We start from the raw sequence: 26,157 nt of genomic DNA on the forward strand, positions 1-26,157 counted from the left end.
TAGTAAGTACAACATGCAGAAGGCAAGCTTCTGCTAAAAACACTACACTGCCGCATGCCTATAGTTTCTATCACAAGGTGCTTACACAAGAAACACGAAAATTAGAGGAAAAGTGATCAATTTGTCTTCAGAATTTAAGTCTTCTACCAAAAAAGAGTAAGTTATTAGTTCACTCGATTTTGTGAGCTTTCACATCCTGTGTCCTGAGATGTTTTTAATTTAGAAAATATCCTTTTCCATAGTCAACCTTTTCTTTAAGATATAAAAAGACAAAGACAAAAAAAAAAGGGGGGGAAGAAAGAGATCCTTACTGAAGTCAATTAGGAATCTGCCATAGCCCTTACGCTGGTATTGTGGAAGAATCATTATACAGGAAACATTGTACTTCTGTTGGCAGTGTTTCTCCTGTTGGAAAAAAAGAAGCAAATTTTAAAAACAAAATACCAGTGAGAAATAGTAGAAGTTTTTCTGTGCAAGTCCATAATTACTTTTACGGCAGAAACTGAGAATGAAAGCCACAGCCAAAGTTCCTTATTGACAGCAATGAATGTGAGCAAAGGAAAGATTTCAATAAAAAAAGACAGAACAATATCAAATCTGTTACCATCATTAAAACCACTAGTTCAGGAAAACAAAACAAATGAGACTGACATTAACTACCTTCTGCTTAGACACACTACAGTAAAGAACATAGGCTATATTACAGTGTTACAGTGAATCTTTAAGTATTTCATATTTATAACTGTAACAAAGGAAAATATTTTCTCAGATCTGCTGTTCTGAACATTGAAAGAAAAAGCTTCAATTAAAGCTATTTAAAATAAGCCAAACAATTACAGATAAGAGACTTAAAAAAATAGGTCCATCTGAAATATTTTCCCCATTGTGTGCAAAGAGAAAGGGGAAAAAAAAAAAAGAAAAAAAAAGAGGTGCAAACGTCAATTTTGGAAAACAAGTTTATTTACTGAAGGGAAGATGAGACTGAACTACAAGGTAACAATGTTTATCTCAAAAGCAGTACTACCCGTCATCACCATGGGAATAGGAACTCATTTAAAGACTTTTCCCTTTGAGCTACTAGTTGCAGTACAAGTTCCTTAGAGAGTAAATGCTATTCAACATCACAAGAAAATTTGGTTTTATAAGTTGGTGCAGGTCTTTTAATGTAATTTAGGTAAACTCTGGAGCAACAGGTGTCTACATGTCGTACTATATAAAATGCTAAAGCCAAAATTACAGCAATTAAAAGACTCTGAAGCAACATTTCTCACACAGTAGATGCAACCTCAAGTCTGAAGTACTGTAATACTTGCCTTGGAGAAGTAGCCGACAAGGTGACAGCCCTTGACATCATTCTGTGTCAGCACATAGAAAAGAAATGGCTCCACATCATAGTAGAGGGTCTTATGGTCCAGGAAGAGTTTGGCTAACAAGCACAAATTCTGGCAGTAAATAGTGCTGACATTACCATCGACCTTACAGAAATGAAGAAAAATTACGTCATTCCATTTGCTGTTATACAAAGACCTGCCTTATCTGGGTATCCAGGTAGGTTTGAAGCATCTAACATGACTTCCATGTCAAAGGTAGCATCTCAAAGGATTCCAGCTTTCACAGCATAAGGGCTGGGGCTTAGTCACTGTTACTTTCATTAGCTCAAAGGAGAAATTAAAACTCATTTTCCTAAAATTAATAAACATTTGTACAAAACAAGCCTTTTTATATGTTTAATGAATGAATAATCTATATATGAGATCAGCAGCCAGTGCTTGCTGGTAGTTCTTCACTCTTAGCAACTGAATGTTTCAAGTACGGAGATTTTTAGGACTACGTAACACTTGTCTCACTACTGGTTGTTAAAAGACCCTATTTTAGAGGGGGGGGGGGAAGTGGACAGCTTAGTATCCTAACTTACCTCAAAGACTGAAATATTGTTTTTTCTGTAAATTTCATTGGCTGGAGGATGAAACCAGCCACACTTTTTCATATGCTGCTGGAGAATAGTTCTGCTTTTCATATACTTCAGACAGAATTCACAAAGGTACAGCTTGGGTAGCCTATACGCAGAGGTAAAGAAAAATCAAAGACTCCAAATAACATATTTTTGTATATAACTTCTCAGTCCTGCAGATGCAGAACTTGATGAAAACAAAGCTAGTACGTACTGAACTTAAATATGTGATAATCAGGCTAAAACAAACAAACAAACAAACCAACCCTCTACCATACTTAAAGCCATAGCATTTATTTACTCCATAAGGAATACAGGTGTAAAGAAAATATATATATATATATTTTATATATATATATATATATATATATATATATATATATAAAATGTCCTACTTAATTACCTTTACACTATTAACACTATTAATGTATATATTTCTCCTAACCTAATTTAACTAAAATCTTGAAGAAACAACAAAAAAGAACAGTTTTGTGCTAGTAAAGATTGGGTGGATTAGGTAGATAAATGATTGCTATTTTCTCCCTCCCAACCCCCGTAACAGAGAACATGCATGTACCCATGGGCAATGGATCACAATCTCATCTATTTTTTTTTTTTTTTTAAACTACAGAACCATTTTATATCCAAATTCTTCACGTCAGTGTAGTACATAAGCATCCTAATATTTTGCAATTTAACCCCATTTACATACTCTAGCTTGGGAATAGATGCCTTTTTCAGTGACCTTCAATGCCTTTACCAGAGCTAGAATAATTCCTGACAACAGACCATTTGCCTGTATTAACTGATAGAAGGAGTTTTATTTCATTTTCTCTCTCCAGCTATGACCCTTTGAAGTTATTTCTACTTCTAAACCAAATTCCTAAAGCTGGTAGTGTTTGCAGTTTAGAGTTTGCAAAGCTCTTAAGCAAGAGAACATCAAAACAACTAGATGAGCATCTCAGCACAATCTTTCAGATGCTGAAAAACACAACATTAAACACTTAAGGTTCAGTTATGTTGGACTACAATAACTGAGATATGATTCATACAGTATAAAAATAATACATCAAATTCATTCTTGCCAAGTTTCTACTTATTGTTCTTCTTTCAGCTCTTAAGATAGTATACAGCCATTTCAAGCTCTAACCAAATCATTTAATATAAAGTTAACATCTTATGCCTGAACAATTTCATTATTTTGTATCATGATGATACCATGTATAAAGAACCAAAGTCAGATACTCTAATCATTTACATGCTCAACGACAGCACAATACCACATCATTTCGCTCAGGCTGCTCTCTCCTCAAAGAGTACAATATGCGAATTCTTTGGGAGTCTCTGAAACAATTCTCATACTCACAGCATATATAGGTTGTTACAGAGCTTATCAATTTCTTGACCTCAAGACATCTATAACTACCACAAAGAGTATCTGGATGATGTGTAAATTGCTTCTGTCCTACATTCAGATAGAACCTTCTTACAATTTCCGCACCTGCTGAAGTACAGCTCTCCCACAAATACAGAAGTAGAACAAAGGAGAAGAATGTTCAATCATACCTTGAGTATTCCTGTGGATATGGGGAGGAGTACCAAGTCTGGATTTCATACTTGCCAAATTCGATGACAGAAGGGCAGCGGACTTGTGGATCAGGAGGCCCAGTCACCCCTACTTTCTGTGCAAGAAAAAAAATTGCTTTTGTGAATTTCCAAGTGAGAGACTTCTAGTTGTAATTTCTGAAATAAATGAAAGTGTTTATACCTGCATAGTCCATCTTCATCTACCTGAACCCATGAAGAAATAGGAAGATGCACACATTGCTTTCTGACACTAAAACCAACACCAGTCACGCTTCAAGCAAACACTTGATTCGCAAAAGGAAGAACTAGTAAACATCTTCATATCAAATACTTCCACTACCTTTCACACTCTTACATGTGGTAATCTTAAAGACAAATTAGCACACAGCAGAATTTGATGTAATCCTTTAATACAGTTGCTTTTTCATTCTCTTATTTTAATATCCAAGATTAGAAACAGGTAAACTGCTCCTGTGGTTAGGATATAGAACATTAATCCCATGACTGTCTTCCCAGCAAGTAGACTATACGTACTACAGTGAATGTAATATCTACCAAAACAATTTTCAGGGTACAGTTATTTGCTTATCATCGAGAGATTAGAAGACTTAAAGGGGGGGGGGGAAAATCAAATAATTAGAAACAATTTAGAAAATAAAATATTTTAAAATAATTTATACAACCTTTTTCTGACTCTCTGGTAGTAACTGTGTATTTCAGGGGACCTAAGAATAAGGGAACTAAATACTTTCTGCTTCAGAAACAAATGCTTGTCAGTCCAGGAAGACAATACCTCAGAAGACTGTCACTCGCATAGTTAAAAATCCAAATATTCCCAGTGCCTTTGCATTATCATATGACCAGCCTGGACTGCAAAGCTATTAATAAATGAGACAGCTTTTCAAGTAAGTGGTCAGATACTAACATGAAAAGTACCAGTGAAATACCTATAAGCAAATTTATGCTAGCAGAATGAAACTGTTTCCAGGACAATGGGTTAGGGTTTGAAAGGTTAACGTTCAAAATTAACACTTTTCTAAGTTTCCTAAGCAGGACTGGTCTAGGCAATATACAGCTCACCAAGGCATACACGTTTTAAGGAACTTCATCTAGAGGCAAAAAGAATAGTAATCTCCTATTGCAATACTTAATCCAGAGCTCCAAATGGAGCCAGAGTGATTCATGTTTCCTTCTATTCTTACTCAGAGGATAAACAGAATATTTCAGCAGTCAGCCAAAAAAGGTCTTAGGAGTTAGAACTTACTACCTGCATCAGATCCAAAGTCCAACTACTTTAAAGTTATCTGCAGCTTACTGATAGATTCCTTAGGCTTCCCCTTTTTGTAAGGGGGTCATCTTAGGCTACCTAATAGGAAGGAAGCTACATATGGAAGTCAGTTTACTTTAATTCAGTTATAAAGCTGCATTTAATAAAGAACAAAATCCCCAATATATGTTTGCGGCAACTGAAAGAAAGGTTGAGTGCAACATGAGAATTTCACCTGTTGGCAGAACAAATTACCAAAAGAGCAATTTGCCAAGGCAGCTCTTTATAACTACAACAATCTACAGTGAGGCACTTCCCGCACTGTATTCTCAAAGGAGTCACCATCATCACCCAGTACAATAGGTCAGTAACCAACACAATCATCACAGGCATCCTGACAAGTCTCAAGAAAAAGAAAGTAGTAGCACGCACCTGCAGCAATGAATCCTGCACCCGTGCCACCTTTTCAGCAACAAACCTCTCCTCCACATGAATGCCCAGTGCAAATGTAGAGACCCAGCTCCAGTATAACTGTTTACACATCATAGACAGCAGAAGAAAGCCTTCAACAGCAAACTACTATTTCAGCTCCTATGTTCATTGCAGATAGCTCCAAACTACTTTCTTCTTGATCATTTAATAAGCACTCTTTGCACTTCCATTCTCTTGGGTAAGGCAGTTAGCTCAGTGTTACACACACACCCTTCCTCCATCAGCTGCATCACAACCCTGGTTAACCCTTTCCCCACCAAAACCAACAACATGCTACTTTGATCCGAAGTATTTAGTCTATACCACGTATTTTCTCCCCGTAAAGCAAAACAAACAAACAAACAAACAAAAAACACCTCTCTCTAAAACTTGCTCTTTGTCCAAGCAGGTGCTTGGAGAATAATATTTTCTCTGTTTCTGAGTGTATTTCCATAGACTTAATACAGACCTAATCTTCAGTTGTTTTTCCTAAACCATAGTTATGCTCAGAAACCCTAGTCTCAAGTGCCATTTACTCAGTAATGCACATGCTGAGTTTTTTGAGTCAGTCCTGTAACAAGGTCAGAAATAAGTAGTATTATACAGCACTATTGTATTTGCACATGAATAAAAGTTAAAGCATATTAAGATGGAGTGTAATTATCACACACACAGTGTAGTTCAGTCTTTTCACAATTCTTTGTTCCTTAATTCTTTTGGTACAGACACTATATATAGTAATTGGAATGAAACCAACCCACGACAGAATCATAGATATGTAAACAGAAGTAAAATATCTGAAGAAGGTTAAAAGGACAGTTACACTCGAGAGAAGCCCAGCTCATTACAGTCACCACATAAATTCAAGTAACCCATCTGGCTTCAGAAGGAGTAAGTCATAAAACCTTTAAAGTTATTGAAAGGTACAAAATAATACAAGGAACAGGTGGCAATATATACTAATATATTCTAATTAGCTAGAGGCCCTGCATGATCCATGCTGTTAGCAAATAGCTCTCGTATTTTACTGCTTTAACAGTCCACACGTTTTACTAACTATTTAACAGCTCTGACATAACTCAAGGGTTTTTAGATGCTCACCCTAACCTCTCGTACTCTTATGCTCACTCTTATATTAGGCTTCATTTTTTACAAGGTCAGTTCCTCACTACTCTCAATCAGCAAAAACAAAGTGCATTAGCTTTGTTGACTATGTGCATTAGTCTTTGATCAACTGACTCACCTGGAGTCTTTTTTTCTTGGTATTTTTATTTCTTTGTCAGGTTTGGTACTTATTACCAGACACTGAAATTTTGATTTTACCTGCAATGCTTGCTCCTGAATATCTCTAAACAACTCCATGTCTTTTTCAGTTAAGACATCCTGGCTCCCAAAAAAACGCTCCTCATTTTCCTGTTTTCCATCCCAGCCATCCTGATTGTCTGTAAACAAGAGAAAATTGTCTTCATTTACCATTTACAAAGGAGTACATGTTTTTTTAGTATAGCAGCAAATAACTTTAGCTATATTTAGTCACTTTGGCAGACTTTTGATAGGCAAGTTTCTATGTGGGTTTGGGATCACAAAGGCAGAAGCAGATCTGGACTTGTGATCGTGTCAAAAGTAACGTCAGATATTTAACCAGGTCTCACCACTTTGACATTCATAACATCATGATGGCATTTATAACAATGAGATGGGTTTGGAGAAACAGCTTACCACTGTGCCTGTTTCTCATAAACAAGGATTCCAACTACCTAAAGGCCATATATGCTGCTGCCAAAGCCAGGACAGTTATGTTCTCACCGAAGAAACGGCCCTTCCACTTAAAAAAAAAAAAAAAAAAAAAAGGCAAGACGCTTCACCTCACCTCCAAACTATTAAGATGAATTATTCTTCTTCTAGCATCAGCCAGGCTAATATACATAACTATTCTAAAGCTATAACCCTTGTACGTTATTGTAAAGTATTACCCACTGCTTGTTAAGGAACAATTAAAGCTATGAAACTAATGAATAAGACTGTAAAGATCTTAATGTAAAGGTTATATCAAGGTGCAGTCACCAATTAATGTCTTAAGCTAGAAAAGAGAAAAGAACCCAACCTCCCCAACACCCCATGTTTAAAAGAAGGGATGCTTTCCAGCAGGAAAGTGATGAACACTGTTTGAAGACTGCTCCTCTACAGTTGAGGAAATAAAGAACCTTTTGCATGCAAGCACATACCATAAATAGAAGTCTTTCAGATGGGTTTTAGTTATTTATTTCCCCATTTCATACTTTCACATTACTGTTCTTATTTTCATTAACCACTGCATATTACTCCCTAAATTACTTTTTCCAGTGTGACATTATTTTGCACATTTCTTAGGTTATCTGTCAGTCCCTCATTATTAAAGGGCATTTTACCAACAATAATCATTTAGTCCTCTTCACGTCTAGATGTATATATATAGAGGAAAAGGTCGGCAGAATGACTTCCACTTTCAAACTCCTATTCTACTACGATGCGTGAATGATCTGCATTTGAGTGTCACTTCCAGCTCCAAGTTCCTAGCCTCTACCAGTTCCAGTCACTTCAACATCCTAGTCTTTGAACATTTTCTTGGAGTAGAGGATACTTACAAGGTGAAAAAATTTTTACCTGTGGGCCATTCTGAAGTGCTAGATTTCCTGGTACCCTTTTTCCTGATCCTATATTGCTGAGAATAGTCCACCACTTCCCCTCGAGCTTTTCGTCCATCAGGGGAGGGAGTGAAGAATTTAGTAAGGCCATCTATAAGCCCTTTGGTTTTCTTGTTAAACTTCAAGGTGGTGCTGCCATCTCTGCAGAAGTCCAAGACATCCGTCTGCTCCAGGTATCCTCCTTCTGATGATGCTGACTGGCTGGACAGAGTGATCTTTCGCTTCCGACCCCGACCAGGGCCAGTTCGAACTTTGCTGAAGGGACCTTTTGATCTAAAGAATCAGAAAGGGAAAGATACAGTCAGAGGATTTGGTAAAGGGGTTTCTTTTAAGCTGCAGAGTGGGCTAGCATCTTTCCTACCTATTTATTAATCACTCAGAAGCTAAACATGAAGGATTTAATAATAAAGGAATAGTCAAGAACTTCTGTATCCTACAGGAGCCAGGATTCTAAACTCAATAGAAGTACTGCACGATTTTCCCTGCACACTGAACATTATGTGCAATTAGTTTAGGATAAATAGCAGATTTTTACTGAATTTAATACTAAACTTATAAAAAACAGTAGCTAGAATAAATACGTTGCATGTATTGTTTCAATTACACAGGTGCCAAATGCTTACACTCTTGATTTGCCAAAACTTTTGTTCCAATAGGAAATTATCATTAAAATTAGGTAGAAAGCTAGGGCATGCAGGATATGCACACTAGCTAAGAATCTAAGAATCCATACCGCTGTTGATCATGTTAGCAGAAACAGTGCTGATCTCCAACCAGCCATCTTTCAGGCTAGAAATTTTAAAACTCCATTGAGATAACTGAGTAGCTAACAATTCTCAAAGGGATTGTCCTAGACTGTCTGCTGTTTCAGGAAGACTGACTGATTTCAGCTATATTCTTTGCAACTACACAGGATGGAAATGGGCTGCTCTTTCCTAAAAAGATAATCTTATCATCTGTGCATAATTTTACAGGTATATTCGCAAGCAAACTGGTGAAATAAATGCAAAAAACCATGAACAAATGGTGAAATAAAAAGAAAATCAGCAATAGCAGATAGCTAGCTTTCCTTTTACTGCTGTGACTTAAACAGAGGATTCCTCTAAACCATAGTATCACAGAACACTGAAAATTAAGATATTTAAGAGATGTTCCCTCTACTTTTTCAGGCATTAAGCCTCATAAGACTTTTTGCAGAATATCCTTTGATGGTGTTCCTTAGAATAAAGTGTTGGTTTAACATTCTTTTTAAGCTGGCTTGATGCCCAAACCAGAGGTTCTTGTGTCATGCTCCTTGGCCATTTCCTCCCCTGCACTGTCAACAGGGCTGCATCACAACAAGCACTGCACAGCAACCGTAATTCAAGAAATTGCTCTGGCTGAGAAGTAATCCAAACAATTTCCCCCAGCCAAACCCTAATGCAATTCCCCCACAACACACCATGACAAAGCCACAGAATCTGTACCATGCAGAGTGCTATGCAAGTGCAGAAACATGTGGCTGGAAGCAGGGAAGGGAAAATTATTTTTTGGCAGCAGTGTCAGATTAAACGTGTCAAACTACAGCCTCACCAGCTTTATTTTAGATTACTTAGGTTCTCTAAGCATCAACAACAGTTCTTGAGAAATGCAAAACAAAACCAGCTATGCTGGGAGAAGTAGCCATCCAGCAGAACAGACTTGACACAAACATCAAAAACGTATCTGATTGTTAAGGTATAGTTCAAAACTAAACAGATAATTATTACAAGAAGTCAAAATCTAGGCACAAAGAAGCACTGAGAAAGTGCTCTTATTTTTTTTACTGTACTCTTCGGGAAATTACTTTCTGTATTAAGAAATAATGAAAAGCTCTTCACTGTAAAAGGAATTTTCTCACAGAGAACGGATAAGGCACTTCAGAAACACCTGTTGCCCTACAAAAATGAGACAATTTACTCCTCTTTATAAGAGACTTACGTTGTGTTTTGGTTCTTTAACCTGTTTTTGGGACGTCCTATTGGGTTAGCATAACGCCGTTTTATCTGTGCTGCCTTCTTGTGTAAAAGTTTCCTTCCTTTCTTCCGTGGTCGACATATCTGACATATCCACATACCTGTAAAGACACAAATTCCCATCACTGGATGCATATGGGATCTACATAGGATGAAAGGAGAATTATGGGCCCTAGGGAATACAGGCCTTTCAACAAACAAACAAACAACAACAAAAAAACAGTCCCACAGGCCCCGATTATCATATATACACACACACAAGAAAAATCATGTATATGATCCCACAATATAAATTCAAGTCCTTCTCCCTCTCCCCCCGCCCCAGATGTACCTCCCACAACTATTCAGGAACTCACTTTAATTGGTAGCAGGCTATCCAAAAAATATGAAAAGGTAACATATTTAATAATCTCATATTCTGCTTACAGATGTACTACTTCCAACCATCTCCTACAGGAAGATTTTTCCAGCTACCAAGGAAGAATCCTCCACAAATAACCTGCTCTCTGTCTGATGGAAAAGAGAAGTTTGGTTACATTCCAGGATCCTCCACTGTACAAATGGACATGCCATCAAAAATCACAAGCCCATCTCTTCCTTTTCTATTAGGTTATTTATTCAAACGAAAGCTGATAAGCTGATCATTTTAATCTAAAAGAATCACTTCCATCTCCTCAGATCTCAAAGATTTTTTCAAAACCCTGCACAGATAGTAATGTACAGGAAACAAAAGGTGAAAATGGAAAATCTGGATGTGCAGGTTTGACCCTCCCCAGACTAACTTATAGGTTCTAATACCTGAAAAGCAATGATGTAAAGAGCGAGTTAAATGTAGGTAAGAGGAGAAAAGATGTGGAAGCACTTTCTACTCACCGATCTCCTCCAACATCATCCTTAATTACCCTTTTCATCACAAAGTCCTCACCTTTTGGCATCCTGGTAAGAGGGGGGTCACAGCACTCCATGTGAAAGCCACGGTCGCATGAGTCACAAAATAGCATGTTATCCTGTGGAAGAGAGATAAAGTTAATCTCTCTTTAGATCTGCATCAAGCCCTCCATTAATTTGTCACCATCTCAGAGAATGTGCTCATAGTTCTTAATTACAGATATATCATCATATTTCACAGGTCTCAGAAAGACTAACAGACAAACAGAAGCTGTAAATATTTGATTCCACAATGACTTTATTTTGTATTTTAACAGAACATCCACAAGACTGACATTCTATTCCTTCAGTCCATAGCCTACTGTACTCACAGCATTTTTGCCCTGATCTCGACAGGAACTGCATGTTTTGCACTCGATGCACTGCCATCGCAAGGCTTTCACTCGAACTGTCAACTCTGGAGAAAACTTCAAACAGGATGGATGACCTATTGAAGAAGGAGAAAAATGATAATAGTAAAACTATTTCAGTGCTGTTAACACTTACAGATGGTGTGATGAGAGACAGCTATGGCAATTATGTATTTCCTACTCCTATTTTTAATGTGCCTCTCTATTCTTATCTACTTATAACATGAAAACAATACCCTAGATACTGTGTGGCAGGCCCATGTACAAAAGCACACCAAGATGCTCTTTTTCATAACTGAAGTGAGACACATGATAAAACTAGTCATCATCACTACATCCTTAAAGAAATCTCCAGGGGCCAAATGAACTATTTGTGTGTTAAGTTCAACTTAACTGTCTCCACCTAGGAGCATGAGATTCAGCTCTACTAACTGTATTTATATGTCACAGATACATACTCCTCATAGGTATGGGTCAGAATTAGTTACTACACTAGACCTCGGTCTCAAATAGCAAGGGTCTTACTAGCTGTGCTGTAAGTGGTCACCTACCACTGTTGCCACAGTCAGCACAAGAGATGAGCTCTTCAGGTTTCTTCTCCCGATTTTGTTCTTTTGTACCAAGGCAGAAACTGCAGATTGGAATTGGTTCTGCAACAGGCTGGGGGGGGGGGGGGGGAAGGGGGAGGGGAGAAAAGAAAAAAGGTTAAAGGCACTGAGTTTATTAATTTCTATTCTACTGCCCAACTGCACAAGTAAGGCAGCAAGTTATAAAACACACAAAATCATATTAAAAAAAATTATAAGAGTATGCTGTTTAGCACTCAACATCCAAGCAGCAGAAGAAAAGGCTTGATCTCTATAAAAAAAAGTTCAGGGGGCTTGAACACTAGGTAAGGAAAAAGAGGTATTTCAGATGAGGTGCAATATTAGCAAAATAACAAATAAGTATTAACTAGCCAAGTGTACTTTCAGCCTGGGATAAGTAGCAGGTTTTTAAATCAAAGGACTGACATTCTACAACAGCCTCCCCAAAGTAGTAATGAATGCAACAAACTGAGTGGTTTTAAAATGGCTATTGATCAACTAACAAGAGAGAAAGAATAACCTGACTGCATGTAATATTTGGTGCTGGATTTCATAATCTAGCAAGTTTTCTCTAACTCAAGTCTGCATTTTCCTAAAACAAGTCCATAACTTACAGTTTTAGGAACAAAGATATAAGGTAAATTTAGTTTAGAAAATTATACTAAAAAAAAAATATGCTACAATCGTGTTCACAACACTGGAAATGTGAAAAAAGTTGCATTATGGTACCTTTCAGACACATTCTTTGTATAGCTGTATTATGTTATAATTTATAATTCACACGCATTTTGCAGAGCATATTATGCAATCGCATATGCATGTATTGCTAATTACTGAACATAAGCATATGCCAGAAGAACATCTAGGAATCTTTATTCCGGCTAAGCCATTACAACAGCTATATCCAGAATACTATTTTGCAGAAGTCAGCTTGTTTTACATTGCAATAATATAGCTTGAAACAGTGCACAAATGCAGTATACTTACAGACTGAGGTGTATTCTTCAAAACATCCACTAGATGGAAGCAATCAGAACAAACACCTTAGAAATTTCTTAGAATACTATTTCAGAATTAAGCTACACAACATGAAATGACTACCTGGGAATGAAAGCCTAAAATTCCTCATCCTTAATACGTGTGTTTATCTTAGGGCTCGGGAAAGTCCCAGAAGATGTTTAAGTATAACCTAATAAGAAATCGCCTATCAAACTGCTTCAGTACCAGTACATTTATAGGTTGAACTTTGAGAGATTCCACTTTGTTCCTTCTGGGAAGGAGAGAAAACAACACAACTGTAGATAACAATGCCAAGCACACAAACCATTTATCTCCCAGTAAGAGGAGAAAACTAGCACTTTCCTTTTTGTGAAAAGCCAGGAAGGATCTCCCCAGCCACAGTCACCATAGCAACGTGGGCCAAAATCAGCTAAGTAGGGATTCTGCATCCTCTTTTAACACTGGAAGAGCAGACTGACTGTATACAAAACCTTTTCTTTTTGTCCATGACTAGACTCCGGATGCCACACAGCCAACTGTTTGTAATCAGTATAAGGATTATTGGGGTAAAATCATGTATTGAGGATCTGTCAGTGCTTTAGTTTCTTTGGAATCAAGATTTCAGGAATTACTTTTAGCTTCTACATTCTCAGAAGCATTCCTATTCCCTTGTCTCCTTACCTGCAATCTCTTCCTGAGGAGTATTTACTATGCCTCAGAACAAGTTATTATTAATTAACCTTGATCCTTCCCATAAGAACAATACCCAGAGTTTTGGGGTTTTTTTGCCATATTATCCACATCTCAATACCACACAGAGTGGATCAGCACCATTATTCCTATTTACAGATAAGAAAATGATCAGAGAAAGTTCCTTGAGTAATGTCACCAAGCAGATCAGCAACAGAACTGAAGAATGCATTGATCCCTGTTTAGGCATCTACTGGTCCTTTCTGAAAGAAGGCAACGATTTTCTTGACTCACAACAAAGATGTATCATGATGGTCTATGTCCCCTCAAAACAACTTCAGCATGTTCACTCATCCTTTACATTTAGTCATATATTAGTCCAGTCATTTAAAATTTAAAAAAAAAAAAAAAACCCACAAATCTCATTAGATTCTTTTAAATAAAGCATATTGTAACTTCCACAAAATTACAATTGCAGTTTCAACAGAAATCATCTCATTAAACATCATTTAACATCTCAGAATTGTCCGTTTTCCTCTCATCACAGGAAAGTTCATTTCAGTCCAAAGTGATGATGATTTTCCATACAGAATCTTGACTGCATTGTAACCATCTTTCAGAGAGACGATAAAGAGAAACATTTATCTTTTCCAAGAGCAAATCTTTAAAGTGACTGAACATTAGACAGCAACAGTTTCCCTGCATGAACAGCTAAACCTTACTTTCTGACATAAACAGTTTACTGATTTCTAACTCAGGGTTAAGAGCCAATGCGGTATTAAAAGCTGCACTACGAAACACTGAGGTTTAAGCTCTGTATTACAAAAGCAATGAAGCAGAAGAAAGCTTAACAACGACAACCAAGTTATGACAAAATCACTGATACTATGTTAGGCTCTTCTGTTAGCTTTGAAATTACCAAATAAAAGCAGAAATAATTAACTATATTAAGACTGCCAAAGCGCCCACACACACACACAAAACACAACACTCATAACCTGAAAACCCAGAGTATCCTTGCTTTGAACACAGTAACCTCCATGATACTGTAATGGAACAAGCACAATTCTTACATACGTTTATATATAAGGAACAGTATATTTTCAGAACTGCATTCTACATCAAACCTCAATGTAAATTGCTTTCATATTCAAGAAAACATTTCTGGTTTTAGTTCAAAGGACTGTAAAATAATGATTTAACTCACATACTTCCCATAAGCTGAAGATACTTACTCTGCATATCACACTACGTAGAAACAAACTGCTAACAGTAAGTACTTAGAAATGCTGTCAATATATGGTCACAATTAAACAACCAACAGAATTCCTTCCTCCCACATATAGGTAATCACAGTAGCACTTGGAGACTACTTATTTATGGAGAAGGGCAGTACCCCAAAAGCATAAGATAATGAATCCAGATAAATCATATCTGGATGATTCTGATGATCACACAGTAAGAGATGATGTTTTTAATCATCCTTTATGGATCACATCAAGGATGCATTTGGTCTGACCTCTGCAAGCGTAGTGAAATAGACATAAGTACATGGTTACACCTGATACAACACTCAAACTTTGGGCACCGCTTAGAAGAAAGACTACCTAAGCACCACTTGGTAATTATGTTTTTCAATTTTTTTGAAAAATTAATGAGAATAGCTTTACTTCTTCTGAAAGAAACACAAGCAGGAGCCCCCAACGAAGAAGTTATGTAGTTTGAATAACATGAAAAGCATGAAAGTATGAAAGGGAATTTCTTCAATAACCAGCTCTGGTCAACATCACAGCAGATACCATGGAATGAGGCAAAACAGATGACAAAAAAGACAAAAAAAATTGCAAGATTTTTGGCAGCAGAATTAGGTGTACATGAAAGATACCTTAAGAAATAACAAATTATTATTGGACAGCAAGTAAGAAATATAAAGAGAACAGAACAGCCTATAAGAAAGGGTTGGGAGAAATAAATGGGAAAAGGCTCCTTGCAAGGAGCAGATGATAAAACTGTAAATAATGGTGCAAAAAAAGGAAGAAATATTTCCATCTATGTCTGTTTTATACGTTTAAATATTACAGGTAAACACAAAAAGATTATCAAATAGAAATGATACTATCAAGACTACTACTAGGACTGTGTGTCTAGTTCTAGTATCCACATAAGAGCAGGATATGGCAATAGATTTCAAAGGAGGGGCAATAAAATTATTCAAAAATAGGAGACATAAGGAAATGAACACATTCAGGGTATAGGAATGACTGAGAAAACAAACTGGACACTACACATAAGCAGTTATACATGGAAGAAATATTCAACAGTAATAGAGCAACCTTTCTGATGATGGCAATAGCATATGTACCAATTCCTGGCAGTTAGAAAGGCAAATCTTGGAATGAACTATTATTTTCTATATGCAAGGTCAGTTAATAAAGACAAAACAAGAAAAATCCACAACCAGCAGATTTATAGACCTTAAGAAGCTCTTTTCAACATGCAATGGCAATAAGCACAACATTTATTACAACACATCATAGAATTATTACCAAAAACATGAGAAACACAGAAGCATTCAGTAAATATTTGTTCTTTAGTTTGGGAAAAAGCTACTGATGTAATCCTACCAAATGATGCCAATGAGATGCCTTCCTCTGCAACCCTAAGTAGTTCCTATTTAAAGTCTGCCTAAGTTAGAGGTAACATGTCAAAAATCAGTAATGCCAATAGCTGACGTTACTATCACTTCGAGCCTTCACGATGCTTTTTAAAGATCTGTTTCTGTAGACTTTCCTAAGAAATAACAACTTCAACAAGTGATAGCTTAGAAGCATTAAATATGTGCTTTCTGTTGATACCTTCTTATCCAGTGGTAAATATTGTGGCATTGATTCCTGAAGTCCTACATATTTATTGATCAAAAAGAGACCCTTAGAACAATAGAAGGAACTAAAAAAGTTTAATGTTTAAATGTATCAGAAGTAATATTGCATATTTAAACCACTTGTGTATTTCAAGCAATATTGACTATATGATATCAAATTTCCCTCCAGGTCCAAACTTTCATTTAAATGATGTTGTATATATCCTCCTCTGTCATCAGTACCTTTTGATACAGTTTTATGAGACTCGCACATCTCTATGCACTTGAATCTGTTACCAAAGCATATGCAATTCGTTCATATGATAAGACTGGACATAGTTGCATTTCAGAAGTAACAGTAGACATTTCTGGATACTAGTAATCCAGTTATCCACTGAAGGTAGCAATCCCTTTGACTTCAATTGCATATTCGCATCTTGCTGGTCCTAACATAGTAGTTAATTTTGTAGGTGTCATCTTAAAAGCATCGACTTGTTAGTAGGCATGCAGAGCAGAGTGGAATAGTTTTTGCATAGCAGAATGTGACTGATGGCAGTTTCACTCATTTTGGCACAGGAAAGCCAACAGCAATGAATGCTGATAGTACCCACCACATTTTTTAGGAACATATAAATGATGTGCCAATTTACGTAATTTCTAGAAGCAATCTCATTAAAGATCTGATAGAAACTTTGAAAAGACTTTCACATAATCACAGAACGGTCGAGGTTAGAAGGGACCTCTGGAGATCATCCAGTCCAACCCCCCTGCTCACGCAGGGTCACCTAAAACATGTTGCCCAGGACCCTATCCAGAACAACATTTCCCTTTCTTAAATTTTGATATTCCAGGTCAATTTCAGCACAGGAATTACACTGAAAGCTCAGAACTCAAATGCTTTCACTCTCATTTCAGCTACTTTCATTCATCTGTGTGTATGTACTACTACTGAATGTTAACTGGTACAAGTAAGAGAAGAATTCTTTTACTTTATTCAGTTTGACTTTTAGGAAAACTTCAAGCAGTTGTGCAATCCAAGGCAGCTGATCATTTTACTGAAATGTTTCAGAATTTGATTATAATGTAACAACAACATGGCAAGGAGCATGAAAAGATAGGTGCAATCAAGCAAGCTGGGGTCTAATTAATAGTAGCTAGATGTAAAACACATGTAATGCATGTATTTCATTAGACAGGCATTCTCCTTCCCTAAGGATGAGCTTCCAAATTACTTCCCTAGTCCAAGCCTTTTCACTTGCATGCTTTTGTTTTTGCCTACACTGCATTTGTATTTGCAAGTTGCTTAACATCATTAAACTGGGAATCTTCTATTCACCTCCTAAATGCTTCTATCCAACTTCACCTCCGAAATCTTCACATAGCTGCAAGAAAGCATATGACAATAGCCAAAAGAAACACAATTTGTAGATAAAGATGAGTTACAAATAAAGAACACTCAAATAAACAAGTAATCAAACTGTAGTGATACTCTCAAAATTGCCACTCATTGTTGCATCACAAGGATTTCTAGGACTTTGTTTCACTGGTTGTAAAGTAAAATACTTTTTTCTTGGATTAAAAAGGCAGGAGTACTATGGCCTGAAGACCCATATACAAGTTTTGGAGAATTAATTACATTAGCAGTTCATATCTGAATGGTTTCAATTTCTGTAATAATTTTAGACAAATATATACGCTTTCCAGCTATGCCACTGCGGTAGTTATAAAATGCCTATATGACCATGATAGCTGCATCTTTCTTGCAACGTATTAAAACACATGAATAATGATATTTTTTAGGTTCTCCCCACCTCTTACTGTTCTGATAGTTATTGAGGTGCACTGGTAAAGCTTAAGAGTGAATTTCATTAGATATCTTGCAAGTTACAGTTTGTTTGTTTGTTTTTTTAATACAACTATTTTTCTGCAGTGTGGAGGAGGAGAAAGCATGTACCATTTCACTGAAGGGGGGGGGGAATCCCCAAACACTGCTGGCCTCTTCTAACGGTCACCACCCTTTGAAGAAAAGCCACTTCGCTGGCTATCCCAGGTCATTTGTCAAAGCAACATTCCAGCCAAACCTGAACACTAATGCAACTTTTCATGTATCCTCTGTCCGCAGGAAGTTCCTGAGCAATTTATTTAACCAAAGAGAAATTTAAAGAACCACAGTACAGTTAACATTCTAAATTAATCTTTCTCATCTCTTCTAGACAATGTCTGCGCACACCCTATTGATGTCCATAGTCCTTCAAATTTGGAGGCCCATCATGTAAATACAGTTTAGCTTTGGAAGAACAAGATGAAAGATTTTATCCTTCACAGCTTGACTGTTTCCTGTGTTTACCAGTTCTGAAACTGTAAACAAATACTTAACTGCTTTTACAAAACAAACCAGCTCAAATTTGAGAAAATACAGAATAAGATACTAGTAGCATTCAAAATGTTTTAGAATAATTGATTAAATTAGGATAATTTAGAATGGAGAGATGAGGTTACTCCCTATCCAAAACTTCTGTGTGAGACAGTGTTATGCTAAGGATGGAGCGATCTCACTGCTGGTGTGTTTGTTCAGCAAAGAACATCCTGGCAAGTGAAGAATGCAAGCACACAATGAAAGATCCGGGAAAACAAGACTGGAAGCAGCCAGCTCAGTTTCATACTGCAAATTTTTGGCAGACATTCAACTCCTTCTGCTGTTTTTCTCGCAAGCACATCTATCTATGTAATGTCACCAGATCCAGAGAGGGAGGGAGTCAGAGCAAATGAGAATGACACTGTCTTATAGTCTGCCAGTCTCTCAGCACATGCTGTTACTATACAAAGGATGTCTAGAAACCCAACATGCTGTACAGATTCACAGACTGTATCCCCTCCTAAAAGCAACTACAGAGGAGAGGTACCTATAAAAAAGCTGGGGGGGGGATAGTTTTTAAACGCTTCAGTTTCGGCCAATCCTTCTGCTTTGTAGCCTTCTTAATTCAGGGAGATTGAGATAGGAAACTCTTCAAAACTCACAGAAAAGCCACTACAGCCAAGTCAGTAGCCCACCCCACCAGTGGTCACTGTCAGTAACCTGAATGCACTGTCCTTCCTGTATACATTTTAGTGCCATCAGAGGCTCACCAGATACCCAGCACCATCTTTGCCCCATCATTATATGTCTGCTTGTGGTAGTCACTGTGGCAGTCACTGTGGCTGAGAACCAGTAAGCATAAGATTAAAGCTAATGTAAAAGAAGTACACAGGCCGGTACCAACACTTTTTTCCTTCACTGTTTAAGATGCCCTGAACATTAGTGCCCCAGAGAGATAATCTGCAACAACTAATATCTACAGAACTTTCCTCACTACAGTATAACATCTAGGAGCACTGACAGATGGTTTCTGAGAATTAATGCTGGGTCTTTAAAAAACAAAATAAAACCCCAAACAAGCAAACAAACAAACAGACAAAAAAACCCAAGTGACAATCTATTGCTTCTCACTTCAAATATCTGATGCTATTGCAAAGGTCTGCCTCAAATACTGAAGCTACTGGAGAGAGTAGATGAACCAGAAAAGCTAGAAGGGAAGTACAGCCTACACCATATGAAGAAAATGATTTAAAACATGAGGTAACATGTTTCAATGAGGAGGGCATCAGAAAGTCTGGATTCTACTCCATGTCTTTTGTGTGGGTGGGTGGGGAAGGAAATTGCTTCAGCTCTGTGCCTCGGTAAAACAGGATTAGTGAAGTTTATACTACCAAAGTAATTTTACAAAGAATGTTTTTCCGTTGTATATAGGGAAAACAGCATAATTTGGGAAGTACTGTTCAATAATATCAATTTGTGACACTGCCGTGTACAGGGTTTTTTTCATCTGAAAAGTCACCCACCTTTCTTCCAAGTGTTATCAAACCCCAATTCTTAATGTTCTCTGCTAACAGTATGGCAAAGGAACAATATGAATCAACTTAAGATTAAAAGAGAAATTCCTTAAAATACGGTTTATGTTCAAGAGAACAATGCTAAATATATTTTATGAAACATGTGAAAGACTATTACAGTAACACGTGTATGTATTTTTGCCTGTGTCAATGGATATTTTGTCTCCAATTCATTTGGCTGGGTCTCATTTGAAAGAACTAAGCATATTTATATGGCAGAATACACGGTTTAAAACATGACTGCATTAAAATGAGCCTAAGGGAAGAGATGAGAAAGAAGTATACAATGGAAATGACAAGTATGAAATACATCATGTCTTCATAAGAGAAATATAAACAGGTCATTAAAAAAAAAAGAAAGGATTTTTAAAATTCTAAAATAAAATATTTTCAGAATAAGTCTGTTCTTGTTTGGAGAATGACTACCGCAATGGAGACAATATATGAAATGTTATCTACAGAAGTAAGGTGGAATGTGAAGGTTAATAGCTTAGATATTAGTACAACATATACAGGCTGAATTCTATGCAGTGATCATGACATTTGTAAATTCAGGGGAAAAAAAACAATGTGCGTGCTAATTGAGGCTGACATTTGAACAGAAAAAAATACCTTAAAATTAGACACGCACATAAGAACTTTACAGAATCTCAACTTGAAATATTTAGACAGTCCATCATTAAATAAACTTCCCAGAGCTAACAACTCCTCTAAGCAGAGGATTAAAAGAATTCAGGATTTGTACGTCACAGTCAGAATCATATGCCAAGATTTCCTGCCTGCAAATTACTGGGAGGGGCCGAAGGGAGGCGGGGGGGGGAGGGGATGACATATGGAGAAGACTCAAATTTCTTAATTTGCAACCAAAAGAAACCCATTTCATTTGACGCTCTGATTCAGGAACCTGGCAGTTCAAGTTACTGAGGTTTTCTTTACCCAAAGCTACATCCTTTAAGTTCTCTCTCCTACACTTTGCCCCAGTTCTCTAATTTTCAAGAAAATAATGAATGTTATCTTATGAGGAACAGATGACCACATCACAATTTTAGATGAAATAATATTTCTAAGTCAGACTTCCACAGCTGCAGAAGCAAAACACACCCTTCAAACCAACAAAAATGTCAAACTAAAATCTTAACTCCTCCCACTGGGAACAGTCTGCATTTCACAATACTTCTCTGTTTTTCACAGAAAATAAGCAACTTCAGTGTTGACTTTGACTTCTAAAAAGAAGGTTTTATTTAGCAGAAGGTTTTGTAAGCATCTAAGTAATTTTCACGTATGTAGTAAATTATTCCATCTTTAGACACTGTACACTGCTTTACATCAACATTATCTGTCCCCATGAAAGAAGGGAAAACATCTTGATTAGAATACAAACATGAACTAACAAAAATATCTAACACAATGCAGAGGCTCATGTAAAAATGCTAATAGAGAAGGCACAAAAGGGACTGTGAATGAGAATTCAGTGCATGTTGAAAATACCTGATACAGGGTCACTATCTGCAGTTTACTCAGGATACCCACACAAGCACAACTATGGGACCGAACTTTACTTATTAAGATCTACCTTGAACACTAGATTAAAAAAAAAAAAAAAAAAAAAAAAAAAACACAACACCACACACACACACACACACACACACACACACACACACCTCTGCTAATAACCCTTCACTATCAAAATCGGTTGCTCAACATCTTGTTAAACCTTTCTGTGAAGTGTTATAAAGTCCCATGTTCTTGATCCACAGTCCTCATTAATATGTCAAACAGCACAAAGGCTCCAATAGCCATTCTTCTTCCCCCACCCCTGGGCAGTCTGCACAAGCACAGAACATTCTTAGGTAGGCAACCTTAAACAGACTTTAACAGCAAATCTGGCAAGAACCCAAACAGGCACAGATAAAACCTTTTCCACCAAAGAGATCTGCTGCTGAGAGAATGCCCATACGAAGGCACCCTGCATTTTCAAATCCATGTGAAGAGTATGTGCTGAAGTAAGGCAGTCGGTCACTATAGTTTTACGGACTGATATTTTAAAAAAGTATTCAGTATCAGCACAAAACAAGGGCATCTATTTTTTCCTCAGATCATTACAACATTTTTGCATGGACCTTAACGATTAGCAATTTCTGAAGCTTATTTATTGCCACATTGAACAGCAGTACTACTTCCTTTTCTTCCATATGGGCCTTCGAGGAATTCACTACCGGTCCAAACAAGTTCAGAGATCCAGCACTCCAATCAAGAGACTTTATTACTAAATATTCAGGACTGAAACTTAAGGACTGAGGAGAAACCTAATTCTTTGGGGGGAGGGGAGGGGCAGGGGGCACAGCATATTCTTAAAGAATTTTAAGTTAAGTCAAACTTAAATATACATATCTACAAGCTATATAGGTCACAGATTTTTCTGGGCTTTTAAAAAAAAAATCAGAGTGGAGAGTATAACAGAAATTGAGGGAAAACAAGTAAAAAGGTAGAAAAGGTCCTTTATAGTTCAAAACACCGTTAGTTTTGACATAATTCCCATTTTACTCATGAAAAAATAGAGATGGAATGGTGATTCAATTTGTGGATACTGAGATTCAAAAGCAAAGATTCTGGAATAGGAAAAACTGTTATCATATTTTTATAACACTTATACAGATATTTAGCTGTATAGCAAGATCCATAATTTGTTCTATCCAGTTTTTAAGAATACAGTGAACTGATTGAGGCATTGACAATTAAAAGTGCTGGTGATTCATGGATCTTCACAGCAACATGCTTGGAAAAGTCATTATTTTTAAGCTGTAATTCATTATTAATATATGGGTCCACAGACTAGTTAACTGGCCTACGAAAGTAACTCAAAGCAAGTGAATATGTTGCCAACGGGATTCTGTTTCCTACCCAAGGGTCAATACCTTTGGACACGCTTCTATCTCCTTTCATTTCAAATCTCACTACAGGTTCAGGCTTACCACAACAGCAACAACAGCTGAAAGACTGAAAGATTCTTGAGTGATGAAACTAACAATGAACTACAATCTCCCATCCAATGTATGAAGCAGTATTAGTACCTGTTCCAAGGAAAAGTGTTCACATAGCCAGAAAAATTTGTGAGCACAGAGAAGTTAAAGTCAGATTTACACAACAGAAAAGGAGAAGACCTGAAGAGATGGAATGAAGACTAACATGACTTATAACAGTTCATTAGGATAAATTTAGTTTGCAACCCTGTAAAGAGGCAAGTAGCAATAATACATATCTACCCACATACTCCACAGAGGACAGAGGTCAAAGGAATCGGCAGTGTGTGTCACACAGGATTTCTTTCCCAGATTTTCTGTTGATTGCACGTTTAGTAGTTATTTTAAGAACATGGAACCTATTTCTTGACTAAAAAAGATATTAAAAGGATATTACTTCATTTAAGGCCTTTTTAACTATTTTTTTCCACCACGAGGACTTAAGACAAAGTGTGATAGTAGAAAAGAAGGACATTGCACCAAGCATAGACTGGCTGGGAAACTAGGGGAAGGGCAGGGAGAGAATTATATACCGTCATTCTCTCTGCTGTTTTTTCCCCCTGTTACATAACAAAGCTAACACTGGAACCAGGCTGTTGTTTATTTAACAATGTTCTCCATCATCCACCCTCCCAGTCTGACCATATTTTAAAGCTCTGCAATAAATAAGGTTCCTTTATTAACCACACTTCAGAGATGTGTCATTCCATATCTGCCAACAATCTCCAGGACAGAAAGCACTAACAGCAGGGATCCAGCCAACACATTGGACCAGTTTCACTTCATTAAAGACTGGTATCCTATATTCAGTTTCTACTGAAGCTGTGTCAGAGCATGCTGTTACAAACACTTCCTCCCCAGTAGTACCCCATTGACATAGCTACTCTATCACAGTAACATCTGCTGTCTTTCCATAATAACCAATTTTTAAGTTACCAGTATTCCAGATTCTGCCAGACCTCCTCTTGGTCTCATTCTGGAGCATTTCCCCCCCAAAATGCATCATTTTACAGCATCCATTCACAGCTGTCCATGATAGTAACATTTCTGACCCACTTAAATTTGGTCTATTATTATGAACTGCTTCACGTGTTCACTAATCAAATGAATCAAGTTCAGAGTAATTTTTTAGCACTTGGGTTTCCAGAATTAAACAGAGTACAGACAGAGGCCATCTGTTATCGACCATGACTTTTTAGACAGAGAAGTACAGTCTTGTCTTCCAAGGAACCAGCTGGAAGAGAGTCAATCCTAATCTTACTCCAGCTGGGAGCTAAAGCTTGAAGAGCACCCTTGGAGAGCAAGGGTGAGCTCTCCAAGTATAATTACAGTGCTCTGGTTGCAGATCCTTTAGGTACTCCACCCAAAACAAACCAATCCACAAATAACTTCCTTACTGGTAATGGGACAGTTCTTCGCTTTAAGACATAGAATTAACAGGTATTACTCTAAAATGGGCACAATTTAGCAATAGTTATCACATACTCAACGGCCTCCAAAACAACTATGATGTCTTCTTAGCAAAACAACTTTCTGAAAGGATACAAGAGGTTTGGCTTCATCTGACAAACACAATGATTGCACACAGGGATCTTGAACTATTATTTGCAATGGGGAAAAACCTAAAGGATGCTGCATATATAATACCCCCCAGTTAAAATTATTGATAAATACAGACAGATATAAATAGCAAGACAAAATCAGGAAACAGACATGCCATAAAGAACACATGAGAGGTAGCAGCAAAGTAAATACTGCTCTAATAATCCTCCTATTATTCAGCCAAAAAAGTTTTCCTGATTTTTTCAGGAAACACAATCAGAACTGTTTTTATAGACCTCGATACTCTCAGATGTATTGTAGGACAATACTTAGCTATTTACTTAAAGGCTACTGCAGCCCTCTCCAATTTTAACTGACATAAAAAGCTGTTTTAAAGCAGAGCGCAAATGGAGATCAATTAATATGACTGGTACTTTCCTTTTAATTATGACAGAAACTATCCTACTCTTTGTCCTGAGATCACATTTCAAATGCTCTGGAAACACCCACCAGGTACAGCAACTATTTCAATGTCTCTTTTGATTAGTTGACTTCTTATCATATTTGTTATAATAATAAGTTTACAGAAATTCTTACAACTGTTTAAAACTATGTTCTGTAGCAGGTGTCAAAAAAAACCAAAACAAAACAGGGTGAGCTATTTCCACCTAGACTCTCCAGCCTTAACACCTGCACCTTACTACTGTCTAGCTCCTCACAATAATATACCACAAAAGATCTCCTTGCTCTTAAAAGAGTACTAAATACTGTTGTATCACAGTATTGTAATAACTGTTGAATTGCAATAATACTGTACTAAATATTAAACAGTACTAAATACCATTGTTAATTGCAGTCATACAGCAAAAACCTTACACAGGCCACACAAATGGTAAATTTGATTTCTATGTGTTAAATGTCATTACTATTTTTGTTTACAGTGAATAAATAAAGAGAACACACAGGGCAATGACACATCATACTCTGGCGCTGTGGGGATAACAGCTTTAGCATTTCTCAAAAACTGCTGCCCTAATAAGATAACAGTTTGCCTGGGCTTTTATACAAATATTACACTCTGGTCTCCTACATCTTCATTAGTTTTTGTCTACAGCTAGTATTCAAGTTGTGGCTGGATTCTTCCTTCTAGATTGACCATCATATTACACAAATTTGAGAATCAGCTAAACAGTTCCAAAGGATGATATGCACTTCAATAAATACTGCTGTAACACACGGCCATAAAATTTTTTCGTCCCAAAACCATTAATGTATTT

The 26,157-nt window shown here is 36.9% G+C and overlaps 1 protein-coding gene across 3 annotated transcripts in view; it reads right to left on the reverse strand.

Moving 5' to 3' along the window:
- The window catches only part of KAT6A (lysine acetyltransferase 6A), a 49,542-nt gene that overhangs the window by 15,490 nt on the left and 7,895 nt on the right, over positions 1-26,157 (reverse strand). The window contains exons 4-13 of one of the 3 annotated variants that reach the window (XM_067312487.1): positions 11,804-11,912; positions 11,214-11,329; positions 10,880-10,961; positions 9,920-10,055; positions 7,920-8,233; positions 6,600-6,718; positions 3,518-3,633; positions 1,916-2,057; positions 1,314-1,475; positions 345-405 (exon numbers count right to left, since the gene is read on the reverse strand). In XM_067312487.1, coding sequence (XP_067168588.1) covers positions 345-405; positions 1,314-1,475; positions 1,916-2,057; positions 3,518-3,633; positions 6,600-6,718; positions 7,920-8,233; positions 9,920-10,055; positions 10,880-10,961; positions 11,214-11,329; positions 11,804-11,912 — 1,357 coding nt within the window. Of the gene's footprint in view, positions 1-311; positions 406-1,313; positions 1,476-1,915; positions 2,058-3,517; positions 3,634-6,599; positions 6,719-7,919; positions 8,234-9,919; positions 10,056-10,879; positions 10,962-11,213; positions 11,330-11,803; positions 11,913-26,157 lie in introns of all 3 variants that reach the window. The other 2 variants (XM_067312486.1, XM_067312488.1) reach the window with 2 other exon arrangements.

The sequence above is a fragment of the Apteryx mantelli genome, chromosome 29 (genome assembly GCF_036417845.1).
Source record: "Apteryx mantelli isolate bAptMan1 chromosome 29, bAptMan1.hap1, whole genome shotgun sequence".
NCBI classification, from domain to species: Eukaryota; Metazoa; Chordata; class Aves; order Apterygiformes; family Apterygidae; genus Apteryx; species Apteryx mantelli.